The sequence below is a fragment of the Perognathus longimembris genome, chromosome 7, assembly GCF_023159225.1.
Source record: "Perognathus longimembris pacificus isolate PPM17 chromosome 7, ASM2315922v1, whole genome shotgun sequence".
NCBI classification, from domain to species: Eukaryota; Metazoa; Chordata; class Mammalia; order Rodentia; family Heteromyidae; genus Perognathus; species Perognathus longimembris.
In genome coordinates, this window is record NC_063167.1 from 9,362,344 (window position 1) to 9,377,112 (window position 14,769).

At 50.8% G+C, this 14,769-nt stretch overlaps 1 protein-coding gene across 1 annotated transcript; it reads right to left on the bottom strand.

Annotated features, from left to right (window-relative positions):
* Positions 1-2,136: 2,136 nt before the first annotated feature.
* Agmat (agmatinase) lies at positions 2,137-12,006 on the bottom strand. Its single transcript, XM_048349826.1, has 7 exons — positions 11,735-12,006; positions 9,639-9,841; positions 9,185-9,233; positions 7,350-7,545; positions 6,239-6,418; positions 3,942-4,026; positions 2,137-2,566 (listed from the first exon to the last, which is right to left on the bottom strand). Exons 1-7 carry the CDS (start codon positions 12,004-12,006, stop codon positions 2,493-2,495), a joined length of 1,059 nt encoding a protein of 352 aa, XP_048205783.1. The 3' UTR covers positions 2,137-2,492.
* Between the last annotated feature and the right edge of the window lie 2,763 nt (positions 12,007-14,769).

The window sequence follows — 14,769 nt, forward strand, 5'->3', positions numbered from 1 at the left end:
ACGCCATAATCCTAGCTACTCAGGAGGCTGGGATCTGGGGATCGATGTTCAAAACCAGCCCAGGCTGTATCACCAGTAAAACACAAAAAAAAGCCAGAAGTGGAGTTGTGGTTCAAGTGGAAAGACTGCCAGCCTTGTGTGAGTAAGTGGAGCGATCACTGCCAGGCCGCGGGTTCAAGTCCCAGGACTGGCGCACACACACACACACACACACAAAAGGAAATAGGGCCAGACTGTGCTTTTAAATGACTCGCTTTGTCAGGAAATAGGGATCAGAAGTAAACACTGAACCTTTTTTATTTTGTTTTCCCAAAATAAAATCCCAGGCCAGAGGATGTAGCTCAGTGGCAGAGTCCTTGTCCAGCATGCGTGAGGCCCTGGGTTCCATTGGAAAATGAATGGAAAGTTAATAATAAAGTAGGATTCCTTAAACGTTGATACAGAGATGTAGCTCAGTGGTAGCACACTTTCCTAGCATCCTTGGGACCCTGGGTTTGAGCCTCAGCACCACAACAATAAAATAATAAAAGCTGATGTAGAAGAAATGCAGTTCACATCCGGGTATCTGCCCAGGGCCCTGGAGAACACAAGTGTCATGGCTGCCGCCTGGGCCTCAGCTGACTGCACTTGGAACACATGCCTGAGAAGAAGGTGAACATATTTTGCACTTTTGATACTCTTAGGAGTAACTTAATTTGGCAAATTGTCCTTTTTTTATGTTTGAGGTTGTTTTTTTTTCTGGTTTTTTTTGTTTTGAGGGTTTTTTTCGTATTGTGAACAAGCACTGAAGCTGATGTTATTTTGTTTTAAGAATATTACGGACTGGAAACAAATAAACTATTTTAATGTGTGATGACTGCAGGCTAGCTCTTGTGTTACATGAAGATGATTTGATCTGACACATCCTAAAACTGAACTGAGGTGTAATCAAAACTACACCTGCAACAGTCAGCACGACCGTTTGCGGAAGGGCTGTCCACAGAGGGCAGGTGTCGGCCTGGAGAGCAAATGATGGCAAACTGGGTCTTCTGGGGCTGGGTTGGATGTCTTGGTCAAGCTCTGCTTGTGTCTGGCGCCGGGGGAACTCCACGCACCATGCTGGGCTGAGCGGAAAGTTTCTTACTGGGATCTGCATGCCGTGTTCTTTTTCACTGATTTCTGCCCACAGTGCAGATATACCATAAACTCCTCAGAAGAGGAGCTGTATTTTTTGTTTTTTTTTTTGGTGCTGGTCCTAGGACTTGAACTCAAGGCCCGGGCACTGTCCTTGAACTTTTCGGCTGGCACTCTGCCATTTGAGCCACATCTCCACTTCCAGGTTTTTGGTGTTTTATTGGATTAAAAAAAAAAATCTCAGGCTGGGGATATAGCCTAGTGGCAAGAGTGCCTGCCTTGGATACACGAGGCCCTAGGTTCGATTCCCCAGCACCACATATACAGAAAACGGCCAGAAGTGGCGCTGTGGCTCAAGTGGCAGAGTGCTAGCCTTGAGCGGGAAGAAGCCAGGGACAGTGCTCAGGCCCGGAGTCCAAGGCCCAGGACTGGCCAAAAAAAAAAAAAAAAAAAAAAATCTCAGGGCTCAGAATGTGGCTTAGTGGTAGAGTGCTTGCGTAGCATGCAGGAAGAGCTGGGTTCACTTTCTCAGCACCACATAAACAGCAAAAGCCAAAAGTGGCACTGTGGCTCAAGTGGTAGAGTGCTAGCCTTGAGCAAAATGAAGCCCGAGACAGTGCTCAGGCCCTGAGTTCAAGCCCCAGGACTGGCAAAAAAAAAGTCGGGCTGGGAATGTGGCCTAGTGGTAAAGTGCTCGCCTCGTATACATGAAGCCGTGGGTTCGATTCCTCAGCACCACATATATAGAAAAAAGCCGGAAGTGGTGCTGCGGCTCAAGTGGTAGAGTGTTAGCCTTGAGCAAAAAGAAGCCCGGGACAGTGCTCAGGCCCTGAGTCCAAGCCCCAGGACTGGCAACAAAAACAAAACAAATAAACAAAACAAAAAAAAGTCTTCTGGACTTCCTGCCCAGGCTGGCTTCAAACTATAATCCTCGGATCTCAGCCTCCTTGAGTAGCTAGGATGACAGGCGTGTATCTCCAGCGCCCAGCTGAGGAACTTCATTTTAAAGAAAAATAGTGTACAGGATTATTTCACAGGTTTTTTTTTGTTTACAAATTTTATTCCTCTGATTTTGAGAGACTCTTGAGTGAAATTCTCCATCCCTTCCTCCTTTATCTTCTGCCATCTTCCATCAAAGGAAAGAAAAACAGTTGAAGCCACGAAAGTGCTTCATTACGTCAAGCAACTCAGACTCCTAGAAATGTTAGTTGCTGGGGTCAGAGTTCTAAGTGTCCTTATTTTTAAGCCATCAATGACACTTTTGACAGAACGCTTTATTGGCATCACCTCTTTAGTACACAGACCGCTGGCTTATCGCTTCTCGGGACTGTGTCCGCAGCACCATCTGCTTAGGGAGGCGGGAGGGGGCGTGCACAGACTCAGGCCGGGGTCACTTTGGGAAGGACGCACAGCATCTCAAAGAGCAGGTTAGCCGCCAGCAGAGCCGTGTTTCCTAGCAAGGAGAGAGCAGAGCGTGATGCCCAGGCCTCGCACACGGGGCCCAGACCCTCCAGACTCCTCAGCTTCCGCTCTAGGCCTCCCAACACGGACTGGGGGCCCCATCCCGAGACCGGAAAGCCTCCCCTCTCCTCTCTCCTGCATTCTGCCACCACCAAGCACCATTTACAGATAACATTGAAAGAAATCAAGGGTTTTTTGTTGCTGTTATTGTTGCCAGTCCTGGAGCTTGAACTCAGGGCCTGAGCACTGTCCCTGGCTTCTTTTTGCTCAAGGCTAGCACTCTACCACTTGAGCCACAGCGCCACTTCCAGCCTTTTCTGTTTATGTGGTGCTGAGGTATGGAACCCAGGACTTCATGCATGCTAGGCGAGCACTCTACCACTAAGCCACATCCCCAGATCTAAGGGTTATTTATGATGAGGATCTGCTTTGTTCTTGTTACTCGATGTTGGTCCTGCGGCACTGCCCATTGGCCCTGCCCTCGCCCCCCCCCACACACACATACACCCTCTGGGAATTCTCCCCAGAATCTTATCAGCTAATCCCATCCAAGTCTCATCTCCAAACTTATCTGAAAGTATGACGCCATCCTCAATCCCAGATGGGGCAGTCTGAAGCAACTACATTCCAAAAAACTTGCATTCCCCATTATACTTAAATCAATCCTCAGGGCCTGGGCGCTGTCCCTGAGCTGCTTTTGCTCAAGGCTAGCGCTCTACCACTTGAGCCACAGCGCCACTTCCTGCTTTTTCTGTGTATGTGGTGCTGAGGAATCGAACCCAGGGCTTCACACGTGCTACGCAAGCACTCTCCTGCTAAGCCACATTCCCAGCCCCAGCTGAGGTCTCTTGACTCCTTACTTTTCTCATCTGTCTAATCTTTCCTAACAGTTTACCCTTAGTTGTCCTCCCCTCCCCAATACGGGAAAACCTATAATGGACTATGCAATATTGATTGTCTATTCTCTGAAGGTAAGCTTTTCTAAATTAAATTTACTCGATGCCAGCTGCTTTGAAGAGCTTACCCCATCAACTCTCAGCTTTAAATACACATTAGGCTTTGAAATTGCACTTTTCAGTGAAACAGCAAAGGGGGATGGATGGAATGGTATCACCCAGACCTAAACTATAGGCTGATTTCTTTCTCTTCTACTAACTGGTAGGCAAAGTAATAAATAGTACCTTGTTACCTCCCCGGGGACTGTCAGCACTAATTAGCACATGCTTGGAAGGTGTGCTGAAACAAGTTTATTTTCTTTGCTGTGAGAAAGACGTACTCTGCAGGTTCCACAAGCTCTGAAGGGACTCTTCTATTCGCTACGTTAACATAATGGACACCTACGGATCACATTCTTCCTGCTCACTTACCAGACAGGTCATACAGGGGTGACACTTCCACGAGGTCACAGCCCACCACATTCAGGCCTTGACAGCCACGGATGATCTCCAGAGCCTAGGCAAGATGGAAAGTGGGTTGTCCACAGCGATCACTTCCAGGGAGTGACATTACAGGGTGCTGTGGGCGGCTCCCAGCCCAGGCCCACCCCCTCTGATGGCCCTCGAGTGTGTGGGCGAGCCTCCCAGAGCCGCAAGCAACTGGTGTCCAGCCCTTCTCCTGAGGGGAGTGAGATGGCGGAGATGAGCCATTAGCTTGGTGGTGTGGGGGATGGGCTTCCAGAAAAGCAAACTCAGAGCAACACAAGCACCGGTACCAGCCTGGAAAGGTGGAGGAGGGCACAGGCCACCAGCATTCCAGGCAAAGGCACCAGGATGGGACAGGCACGAGGAGTTGGGTGTGGACAGAGGTCAGGCTGGGAGGGGAAGGAAGGCCCTCCTTGTTGCCCAGGGTTTATACCCTACAGGCAGAAAAGCAGAGGGCCAGAACTGCTGGTGGCTGGGCTGAGAGAGGGGCAGTTAGACCCCCCCACTCCGTTCTTGGGAGGTAGTTGGCCTGAATAGTCTGCAATCCCTCACAGAGGTCTCGGAGGATCTCCTGTCTCTATGTCAAGGACAGGGGAGTAATCAATCAAAGGCCTGCCCTCCTGAAGCTCCGCATGCATGGAACTAGTCTACCTAGTACCTTAAGCTACCTTGGTAGAAATGGTTAATCCCATTGGATGCACCTTTAAAATTGGTTAGCCTTGGGGCTGGGAATGTGGCCTAGTGGCAAGAGTGTTCGCCTCGTATACATGAGGCCCTGGGTTCGATTCCCCAGCACCACATATACAGAAAATGTCCAGAAGTGGCGCTGTGGCTCAAGTGGCAGAGTGCTAGCCTTGAGCAAAAGGAAGCCAGGGACAGTGCTCAGGCCCTGAGTCCAAGCCCAGGACTGGCCAAAAAAAAAAAAAAAAAAAATGTTTAGCCTTTTGTTTTGGTGCTTGAGATTCAATCTAGGGCCTCATGCGTGTTATGCATATATTTTTTATTTTATTTTATTTTTATTTTTTTGCCAGTCCTGGTGCTTGGACTCAGGGCCTGAGCACTGTTCCTGGCTTCTTTTTGCTCAAGGCTAGCACTCTACCACTTGAGCCACAGCGCCACTTCTGGACATTTTCTATGTATGTGGTGCTGGGGAATCGAACCCAGGGCTTCATGTATATGAGGCAAGCACTCTTGCCACTAGACCATATTCCTAGCCCTGCTATGCATATATTATACCACTAAGCTACAACCTCAAGTTTAATATTCTTGACACAGGGATACTACAGTAGTGTCCCCATTCATTACAGATGGACCAGGCAAGAAGACCAAATAAAGGACTCATATTGCTTCCCAGAGGAAAAAAATGATAGCCCTTGCCAAAAGCGGTCCTTCCTCACTGAGTCACACCGTCCTCAGCCTTGAGAGCAGCAAAGGCCTCAGTACTCTTTTTTTCTTTTTGTTTTTGGTGCCAGTCCTGGGGCTTGAACTCAGGGCCTGGGCACTGAGCTTTTCTGTTGAAGGCTAGTTAGCACTCTACCCACTGAAGCCACCCACTGAAGCTCCACTTCCCAGCTTTTTTGGGTGGTTAATTGGAGGTAAGAGTTTCATGGACTTTGAACTGATCCTCAGAACCACCAGCTCCTGGCAATACTGTCCTTTAATATATATATATATTTTTAATTTTCTGCCAGTCCTGGGGCTTGAACTCAGGGCCTGGTTGCTGTCCCTGAGCCTCTTTTTGCTCAAGGCTAGCGCTCTACCACTAGAGCCACAGCGCCACTTCTGGCCTTTTCTGTTGTGGTGGTGCTGAGGAATCGAACCCAGGGCTTCATGTATACGAGGCAAGCACTCTACCACTAAGCCACATTCCCAGCCCAGTACTCTCCTTTCAAATCCTGCCTGGGGGACTGGGAATGTGCTCTAGTGGTAGAGCACTTGCCTAGTATGCATGAAGCCCTGCGTTCGATTCCTCAGCACCACATACATGCTTTGAGCAAAAAGAAGCCAGGGATGGCGCTCAGGCCCTGAGTCCAAGGCCCAGGATTGGCAAAAAAAAAAAAAAATCCTGCCTGGGCAGAGGATGAAATGCAGAGATAGAGGACTGACCTGGCGTTGGTGCGGCCGTGGGCTCCATCCCGGCACCACACAAAACATCATTGCGCAGACTCACAACACATCTCCGCAAAGCCCAGCGCTAAGTATGGCCACCCCCGGGAACTTCCCCGCGGGGAGACCCCCCTTACCTGACTAGGGGTGAGACCGGCAATTTCAGGCGTTCCGGTGCCGGGGGCGTAGGCGGGGTCCAGGGCATCGATGTCAAAGCTGATGTAGAGAGGCTGGCCTCCCATCTGCTGCCTGATCTCCGCCATCAGAGGGACGAGCGACTTCATCCAGCAGTCCTCCGCCAGGACCACCCGGAAGCCCTGAGGAGGAACAAGCGCCCAGCTGGAGAGCAAGGCCAGACCCGCGCCTTCCCTCTTCGGGGGCGTCTGACCCTCAGCTGCCTCGTGAGCAGGACTTAGGGTCCCCATTTTACAAGTGAGGTAAAGGAACGAGGGTCAGGGCTGCGCCTCTTATCCTTGGGGATTAGGATCAGAGAGCGGCTTCGCTAAAACCAAGAGTGAGAAGTTCGGGTGGCTCATGCTACCATCTTCCAGATACTTCTACCCAGAGTACAGGCCTTGGTGCATTCTAAAACCAAGCGAAGGGGAGCCCGGGGCTCGGGGCTCCCGCCTGTCATCCTAGCTACTCAGGAGGCTGAGATGTTGGGGATCGTGGCTTGAAGCCAGCCCGAGTGGACAAATCCAAGAGACTCTTATCTCTAATGAACCAGCAAAAAACACCAAGAAGTGGAGAAGGGGCTTGAGTGGCAGAGCAGCCACCCTTGAGGGGAAAAGCTAAGCAAGAGGGCCAGGCCCTGAGTGCAAGCCTGGCACAAATAAAATAAAGGGACTGGGGTCTTTTTGTGGGTGTCTTGTGCTTTGGTTCCCGAGGGCTTCTGCCTGGTGGGCATGAGAATAAAGGAGCTAGCCTCCCTGGACTTGGCTCGGACCCTCCTCTCCTCCCAGCCAGCATCCTTGGTGAGGGCTCCATTCTGCTTGTCTCTGCAGCCCAGCCTCTGCCTCGTCAGCGTCTGTCTGTCCACTAGCACGGCCATTTCCACTCACACTTGCTTTCCTACAGTGCTGGGGGATGGAGCCCAGGGCCGCACTCAGGCTGGACAGGCGCCCTGCCACGGAGCCCCCAGCCCCTGCTTTCTGCACATGCCCAGTAACAGCCCTGTGGGGGAACCACAGAGGAGGCAGCCTGTGGGGGTAGCGGGCGGGGGAGCGGGAGGGGCGTCTGCTGTGTCACCTGGCTCCGGTTGTATCCGTGGGGGTCCAAGGTCATGGAAGGGCCCCGGATGCCAATCTGCGCCACGCGCTTGCAGTCCAGTAGTCCCTCGTCCACGCAGCGGCGGAAGGGCGTCCCGTGGTACAGCTTCTCCCCCAGGGCCTTGTCGGCCGTGTCCGTGTGGGCGTCCACATGCAGCAGCCCCACAGGGCCGTGCCTGGCGACAACAGGGCAGTCAGAGGCCACGACCCCAGGACGGCCACCCTTCAGGCCGCCGAAACTTTACAGCCATTCTCAGCCGGTGTCAATGACCTGCCTTCACAAAAAGCTTCTACATTTGTTAAAAAGGCATTTTATGTCAGGCTCTGGTAGCTCGTGCCTGCAATGCTAGCTACTCAGGAGGCTAAGATCTGAGGATCCTAGTTCAAGGCCAGCCCAGGCAAGCAAAATCCCTGAGACTCCTTATCTCCAATGAACCACCAAAATGCTGGGGGTGGAGATATGTCTCAAGTGGTAGAGCCCCAGCCTTGAACAATAAAGCAAAGGAAGAGAATGAGGCCCTGAGTTCAAGCCCCAGTACCAGCACAAAAAAATGTATATATTTATATGTATGTGTATGTATGTATATATATATATATATTAACCATACAAAGAGCTTTTATTGTGATATCCCCAGCCTTGCATGTCATATACTTTGATTATATGCATTTCCTCTCTTCCTTTCTTCCCTCCACCTCCCATTTCTGTCTTCAAGTCACTCTCAACATCTAGGGAGAGCAGCAGACTTCAAGAAACCCATGGGAAAACAACTGTACTGGACCTGCCACCCCTACTTCCTGCCCACCGTTCTGGGGGTGGGATGACTAGGAGGGGTACGGGCTGACAGAGGCTCCGTGGAGACTGAAGCAGTGTCAGCCCTCCACTGCCCAGCTGTGGCCGCAGCAGGAAGCCCTGCCCCTCCCCCCCCTTCTACATCACCTCCATCTCCCAGCTTGAGGCAAGACCTGTCCCTGCTGGCTCCAACCAGGGTGCAGCCTAACCACCAGACCTCCCCCAAACAAATTCAGGAGCTGCCACCCACCACCCCAGCCCCTCGATCTCTTTTTCAATTCGCATTATCATTCTATCTCTTTCTCTTGATCGTTTAGCCATCATTGATCAATCCTTATAGAGTTCCACTGTTGAAAATCCAGGCTGGGTGCAGGTGACTCACACCTGTGATGCTAGCTACTCAAGAGGCTGAGGTCTGAGGAGGGTGATTCGAAGTCAGCCTGGGGAAGGAAAGTCTGTGAGACTCTTATCTCCAACTAACCACCTAAAGGGGCTAGGGCTGGGGCTTCGTGGTTGAGTGCTTGCCTAGCATGAATGAAGTCCTGGGTTCGATCCCTCAGTACCACATAAATGAAAAAGCCAGAAGTGGCACTGTGGTTCATGTGCTAGAGTACTGGCCTTGAGCAAAAGAAGCTCAAGGACAGTGCCCAGACCTTGAGTTCAAGCCCCAGGACTGGCAAAAAAAAAAAAAAATTAGCTTCATTGTCCAGGCAAGAGAGGGTCCACTCACTGGAAACCAGTGCCTGGCAAGCAGCTCCAGGACTTCTGTGACCATTCCTACTTGACTGCTGAAGCAAAACAAACCAAAATAAGCTGGGCTGTGTAGATCCAGGGCAAGGGAGGCGCGTGTGGAACTGGGCCTTGGTTTCCATCTGAGGAGCAGCTTGGGTTGGGGGGGGGGGGAGGATTTCCCATCACCCTACTCCATAATCCACACCCAGTCACTCTGGACCACCTATCCACACACGACCATCCTTAGCTCCTGAATTTGGAAACCCCACTTGAGCCAAGCTGTTTGAACTTACTTTTCTGCCACCGCTTGCAATATGGGGTAAGTGATGGTGTGATCTCCACCTGCAAAGGAAAAGGAAAAAGCATCAGAAATGTAAGTAAAATTATTCCATGAGCAGTCCTTACCTTTGCCAAATTCTACCACCCATTCAAGTACACTAGAGCCAAAATGCCACCTCATTCAGTACTGTGACAGGTGTTTCGTTTATGTATAGGGTCTTTGTGCATAGCTCAAGTTAGCCTCCCATGCATGCTCCTCCAGCTTCAGCTTCCCAAACGCTGGTATTACAGGCATGCATCACCACACCTGACCCCAAAGTAGAACTATCCTCTCCCCCCTGCATTAAAAATGAGTGAATTAAAATGTTCTTTTACTACTGTCTCCATCTTCACAATGGTTTGCCCCTGATAAATGAGCCCTACAACACAGCGCCGAGAACCACACTGTCACTTGTCAGTGACCATTACCCAGCGTCAGAGGAATGCAGCCAGCTGCTACAATTTTCTGATAGGCCTCTTGAATTAGCCGGCAGCTGTCCTTTAGGTTGTAAAGATTGACAGGCACATCGCCAAGGTCTGCCACCATGAGGGACTGGAAGGGGAGGGCCCCCGTGCTAGGATTGACAGTCCGCAGCAACACGGATTCCTCCCGGATGCGTCGGGGTCCAAATCTAGAGAAGAATCCTCTGTCAGCCACTGCAGAGGTGTTCTGGGCTGTCAGGTTTGATTTGAGAGATGGGAGGGGGTCTCTGCAACCCAGGCCGGCTTTGAGCTCTTGATCCTCCTGCCTCGGCCTCCCCAGGGTCACCATGACAGAGCACCTTCCAACCTCTGCAGGACATTTAGCAGTGTCCTGGCTTGTACCCGCTACCTGTTAGTAGCATATCCCCCCACGCACCCCAAGTCAAAACAAGCAAAAATGGGTCTAGACATCACCAGCTGTCCCCTGGGTACAAAACCACCCCCAGGAACCACTGATCCGGCGTGTGTGTGTGTGTGTGTGTGTGTGTGTGTGTGTGTGTGTGGTACTGAGGAATGAACCCAGGGTTTGTGCATGCTAGGCAAGCACTCTACCATTGAGCCATATCCACCAGTCCTTTCTAATTTTTTTAAATTTTATTGTCAAAGTGAGGTACAGAGGGGTTACAGTGACATACATAAGGTAGTGAGTACATTTCTTGTCAAACTTCTTACTCCTTCCCTCATTTTTCTCCCACATTCCCTCCCCTTTATTTATTTATTTATTTTATTATTTATTTGCCAGTCCTGGGCCTTGGACTCAGGGCCTGAACACTGTCCCTGGCTTCTTTTTGCTCAAGGCTAGCACTCTGCCACTTGAGCCACAGCACCACTTCTGGCCGTTTTCTGCATATGTGGTGCTGGGGAATTGAACCCAGGTCTTCATGTATACGAGGCAAGCACTCTTGCCACTAGGCCATATCCCCAGCCCCCACCCCTCTTTTTAATTTTTTGAGACAGAGTTTCACTAAGTTGCCCAAGCTGGCTTCCAATTCACTCAGCAGCTCAGGCAGGCATTGAACTTGTGCTCCCTCCGGCTCTGAGTTGTCAGGATTACAGGCATGCACCATTACACCCACTTTCTAACCTTTAAGATGAAAATGATCATAATTCCCACTGTTGTAGGGATTAAATGCAGTAATCTTTGCCGGCCTGAGCTGCTGAGTGATTTGGAGGCCAGCTTGGGCAACTTAGTGAAGCCCTGTCTCAAATTTTTTTTTTAAAGACTGGGGGAGGGGGGCTGGGAATACGGCCTAGTGGCAAGAGTGCTTGCCTCATATACATGAAGCCCTGGGTTCAATTCCCCAGCACCATATATATAGAAAATGGCCAGGAGTGGCGCTGTGGCTCAAGTGGCAGAGTGCTAGCCTTGAGCAAAAAGAAGCCAGGGACAGTGCTCAGGCCCTGAGTTCAAGGCCCAGGACTGGAAAAAAAAAAAAAAGACTGGGGGATATGGCTCAATGGTAGAGTCCTTGCCTAGCATGCACAAACCCTGGGTTCAGTCCTCAGGACCACAACGTATGTTGCGATGTGTCTTGCAATAACTGAGGCCTTCTCAATTTCAGTCCAACACAGTCAGACGTAACGAACTGAATCAGAAACTGCTGACGCCCAGGAATTAGGAAAATGGGTTTTTATTTCCTCTGACTTGATCTTAGGAAAAAAAATTCCTTAATGGGAGCACCTTTGGGGCCAGGTGATAAGAGATATGGAGAGAGGGCAGCCACCTTCCTTTCTCCAACGCAGGGGGTGAGGGAAGTGGGGTACCCACAGCCATCTCCCGGCAAGGCCTGGCTGGGGCTTGAGACATGGGGAAGGAGGCCGGGGTTTTTTCCAGAAACCCTTGATCCGCCAATGATTAATGTAGACACAGGATTCTGTTCTGTAACCCCAACTGGCCCCCCAGCTCCCAATCCTCCAGCCTGCAGCCTCTGTGGTCCCAGCTTTCATCCTGGCCTGGGACATCCCAAGCACCTGACCTTGAGCCTCCTTGAGACCTGACACCTCCGTGGGTCTCAGGCTCTGCCCTGTTGCCCCCACCTTACCTGGCCCCGGGCCTGTTGGATGTACCGATGTCCAGGGGCACTCCGACGAAGGCGGCGTCCAGCCCCTCCGGGGAGGCCTGCACGGGCAGGCGCATCATGGAGCAGATGCCCACCGACCGGGCCACGAACTCCGAGCTGGGAGGCTGGTTCCGGGGGGCTTGGGAGGCCTGGTGGCCCAAGCGTCGTTGGGGGTGGCGGAGCCCTGCGGCAGGACGCGTGCCCACGTGGGCCCATGCACCCTGGGCGCAGCCGGATGCCAGCAGCCGCAGCATGCTGCCGCTCCCGGAGCCGCTCCTGGCAAAAATGGCAGGGCGCTCTGGTGGCAGGTGAGGGCCGGGCCGCTCTCTGCCCGCCCCCTCAGGACTTCAGCCTCCCCACCCTCAGTAAACAGCTGGGCTGTCCTCACCCAGGTCCACACAACCTGCCCTGGGGTCTCACGCTGGGTACCTGGCCTGGACAGCCTCTACTCTCTCTCAAAAGATTTCACAGGCAGGGCACCGGTGGCTCCCGCCTGTCGTCCTAGCTACTCAGGAGGCTGAGATCTGAGGATCACCGTTCAAAGCCAGCCTGGGCAGGAAAGCCCCCGAGAGACTCATCTCTCCAATAAACTACCCAGAAAGACAGAGGTGGAAGCTGTGGCTTAAAGTGGTAGAGCGCTAGCTTTGAGCACAAGAGCTCAGGGACAGCACCCAGGCTCTGAGTTCAAGCCTCATAACCAGAAAAAAAAAAGAATCATGAGACTAGACTTTGCTCTCAGCCTGGGGAATGGAAAATGCGTTCTTATAAAATAGCAAAAAGGGGGCTGGGAACGTGGCTTAGTGTTAAGAATGCATGTCTAGCATGTATGAAGCCTGGGCTCAATTCCTCAGTACCACTTAAACAGAAAACACCAGAAATGGCACTGGGGCTCAAGTGGTAGAGTGCTAGCCTTGAGCAAAGGGAAGCCAGGGACAGTGCTCAGGCCCTGAGTCCAAGCCCCAGGACTGGCAATAAAAAAAATAGTAATAGGGCTGGGGATATGGCCTAGTGGCAAGAGAGCTTGCCTCCCATACATGAAGCCCTAGGTTCGATTCCCCAGCACCACATATATGGAAAACGGCCAGAAGGGGCGCTGTGGCTCAAGTGGCAGAGTGCTAGCCTTGAGCAAAAAGAAGCCAGGGACAGTGCTCAGTCCCTGAGTCCAAGGCCCAGGACTGGCCAAAAAAAAAAAAAAAAAGTAATAAATGTTTGGAGCTGGGGCGTGGCTTAAGTGGGAGAGCACCTGTCCACCAAGCCTAATAATAATAATAATAACAATAGCCAGGCACCAGTGGCTCTTGCCTATAATCCTAGATACTCAGGAGACTGAGATCTAAGGATCATGGTTCAAAGTCAACCCCAGCAGGAAAGTTCATGAGACTTTTATCTCTAATAAACTATTCAAAAAAAAAAAAAAGAAGAAGAAAGAAAGAAAGAAAAGAAAAGGGAGTAGTGCTGTGGCTCAAAGTGGTAGAGATCAGGCCTAGAGTGCAAGCCCCAGGACCAGCAAAAAGTAAACAGTAACAATTTAAAGAAATGTCTGGGTGTTGGAGGCATGGCTCAGTTGCTAGAGCACTAGCCAATGAATGAAAGTATCACGTACCAAGTTCAAGTCCCAATCCCAGATCCCCCCCCGCAAAAAAAAGAAAAAAAATGTCTGGAGGAGTCTAAGAAAGCAGGAACTATCTGTTGCCAGTATTGAGGCTTGAAATGTGGGGTTCCTGCTCTCATAGCACTCTACCACTTGAGCCAGGCCGGAACTGCTGGTGGACTTTTGCACCTGGAGAAAATTCTCCCAGATTTGTTAGCCTAGGCTGGCTTCCAACTCAGATCATTAGATCTTAGCCTCCTGAGTAGCTAGAATTATGATTATAAAGAGTCTGGGGGTGGGGTGGGGATAATTTGTAATAGAATTAGGAGAGTCATTTGGCAGTATCTTTTTCAACCTAGAGCAGGAGTTTGCATTAAATCATAATCGCTACACAAAGGTCACACGTCACCTTCCAGAACACCCAGGGTCCACAGTGCAGGATGGGGCAAAGTTCTCCAAGAGTCAACAATGGGTGTTGGTGGGAGAGACAGCCAGGGGTCCCGGCCTTCTTACAGAGCAAATGCAGCTATCTCTAGCATTCTCAACACCAGATTCGGACACAGCCTTTCCTGTCACTTGCTCTGAACGTGTCATTTTCCTCTTTCGTTCATCTTAGACTCTGTGTGTATGTGTGTGTGCCAGTCTAGAGCTTGGACTCAAGGCCTAGCACTGTCCCTTTTAGCTTTTTTTTTTTTTCCTGAAAACTAGCACTCTACCACTTGAGCCATAGCTCCACTAAAAGCTTTTTCATAGTTTATTGGAGATAAGAGTCTCACATGGGCTGGGAAGGTGGCTTAGTGGTAGAGTGCTTGCCTAGAATGCATGAAGCCCTGGGTTCCATTCCTCAGCACCACATAAACAGAAAAGGCTGGAAGTGGCGCTGTGACTCAAGTGGTAGAGTGCTAACCTTGCGCAAAAGAAGCTCAGGGACAGTGCCAGTGCCCTGAGTTCAAGCCCCAGGACTGGCTAAATAAATAAATAAAATGAGCCTGAGGTGCACTAGCTACCAAGTAAGAGCCCAGGCAGGAAGCCAGAGTGGACAGATGGGGGGCTGGGGGGAGATAGATAATAAACTTTTAGTTGTTGTTGTTGGTCATGGGACTGGAACTCAAGGCCTGGGTGCTGTCCTTAAGCTTTTTGCTCAAGGCTAATGCTCTACCACAGCTCCAGTCCTAGCTTTCTGGCGGTTAATTGGAGAAAAGTCTCGTGGAGCTGGGCACTGGTGGCTCAAACATATAATCCTAACTACTATAATCCTATTACTTCATTCTTTCTAATGGCTGTGTGTAAGTATCACATTTTTAGGATCCACTTGTCTATTGTGGGTCATCTGGGCTGTTTCTATATCTTGGCTATTGTGAACAGTGCAGCAATGGACATGGATGTGCAGGTGTTCATCATAGCCTGGCTCATGATGTTCAGAGCA

What these genes read in the sequence shown, in the direction of transcription:
- Agmat (XM_048349826.1), bottom strand. Translation starts at nt 12,006, where the DNA reads ATGCTGCGGCTGCTGGCATCCGGCTGCGCCCAGGGTGCATGGGCCCAC. An exon ending in CTGCATTCCTCTGACGCTGG is followed by an intron (nt 9,234 to 9,638) that starts GTAATGGTCACT and finishes TTTCCTTTGCAG; the next exon opens with GTGGAGATCACACCATCACT. An exon ending in ACGGATACAACCGGAGCCAG is followed by an intron (nt 6,419 to 7,349) that starts GTGACACAGCAG and finishes GTTCCTCCTCAG; the next exon opens with GGCTTCCGGGTGGTCCTGGC.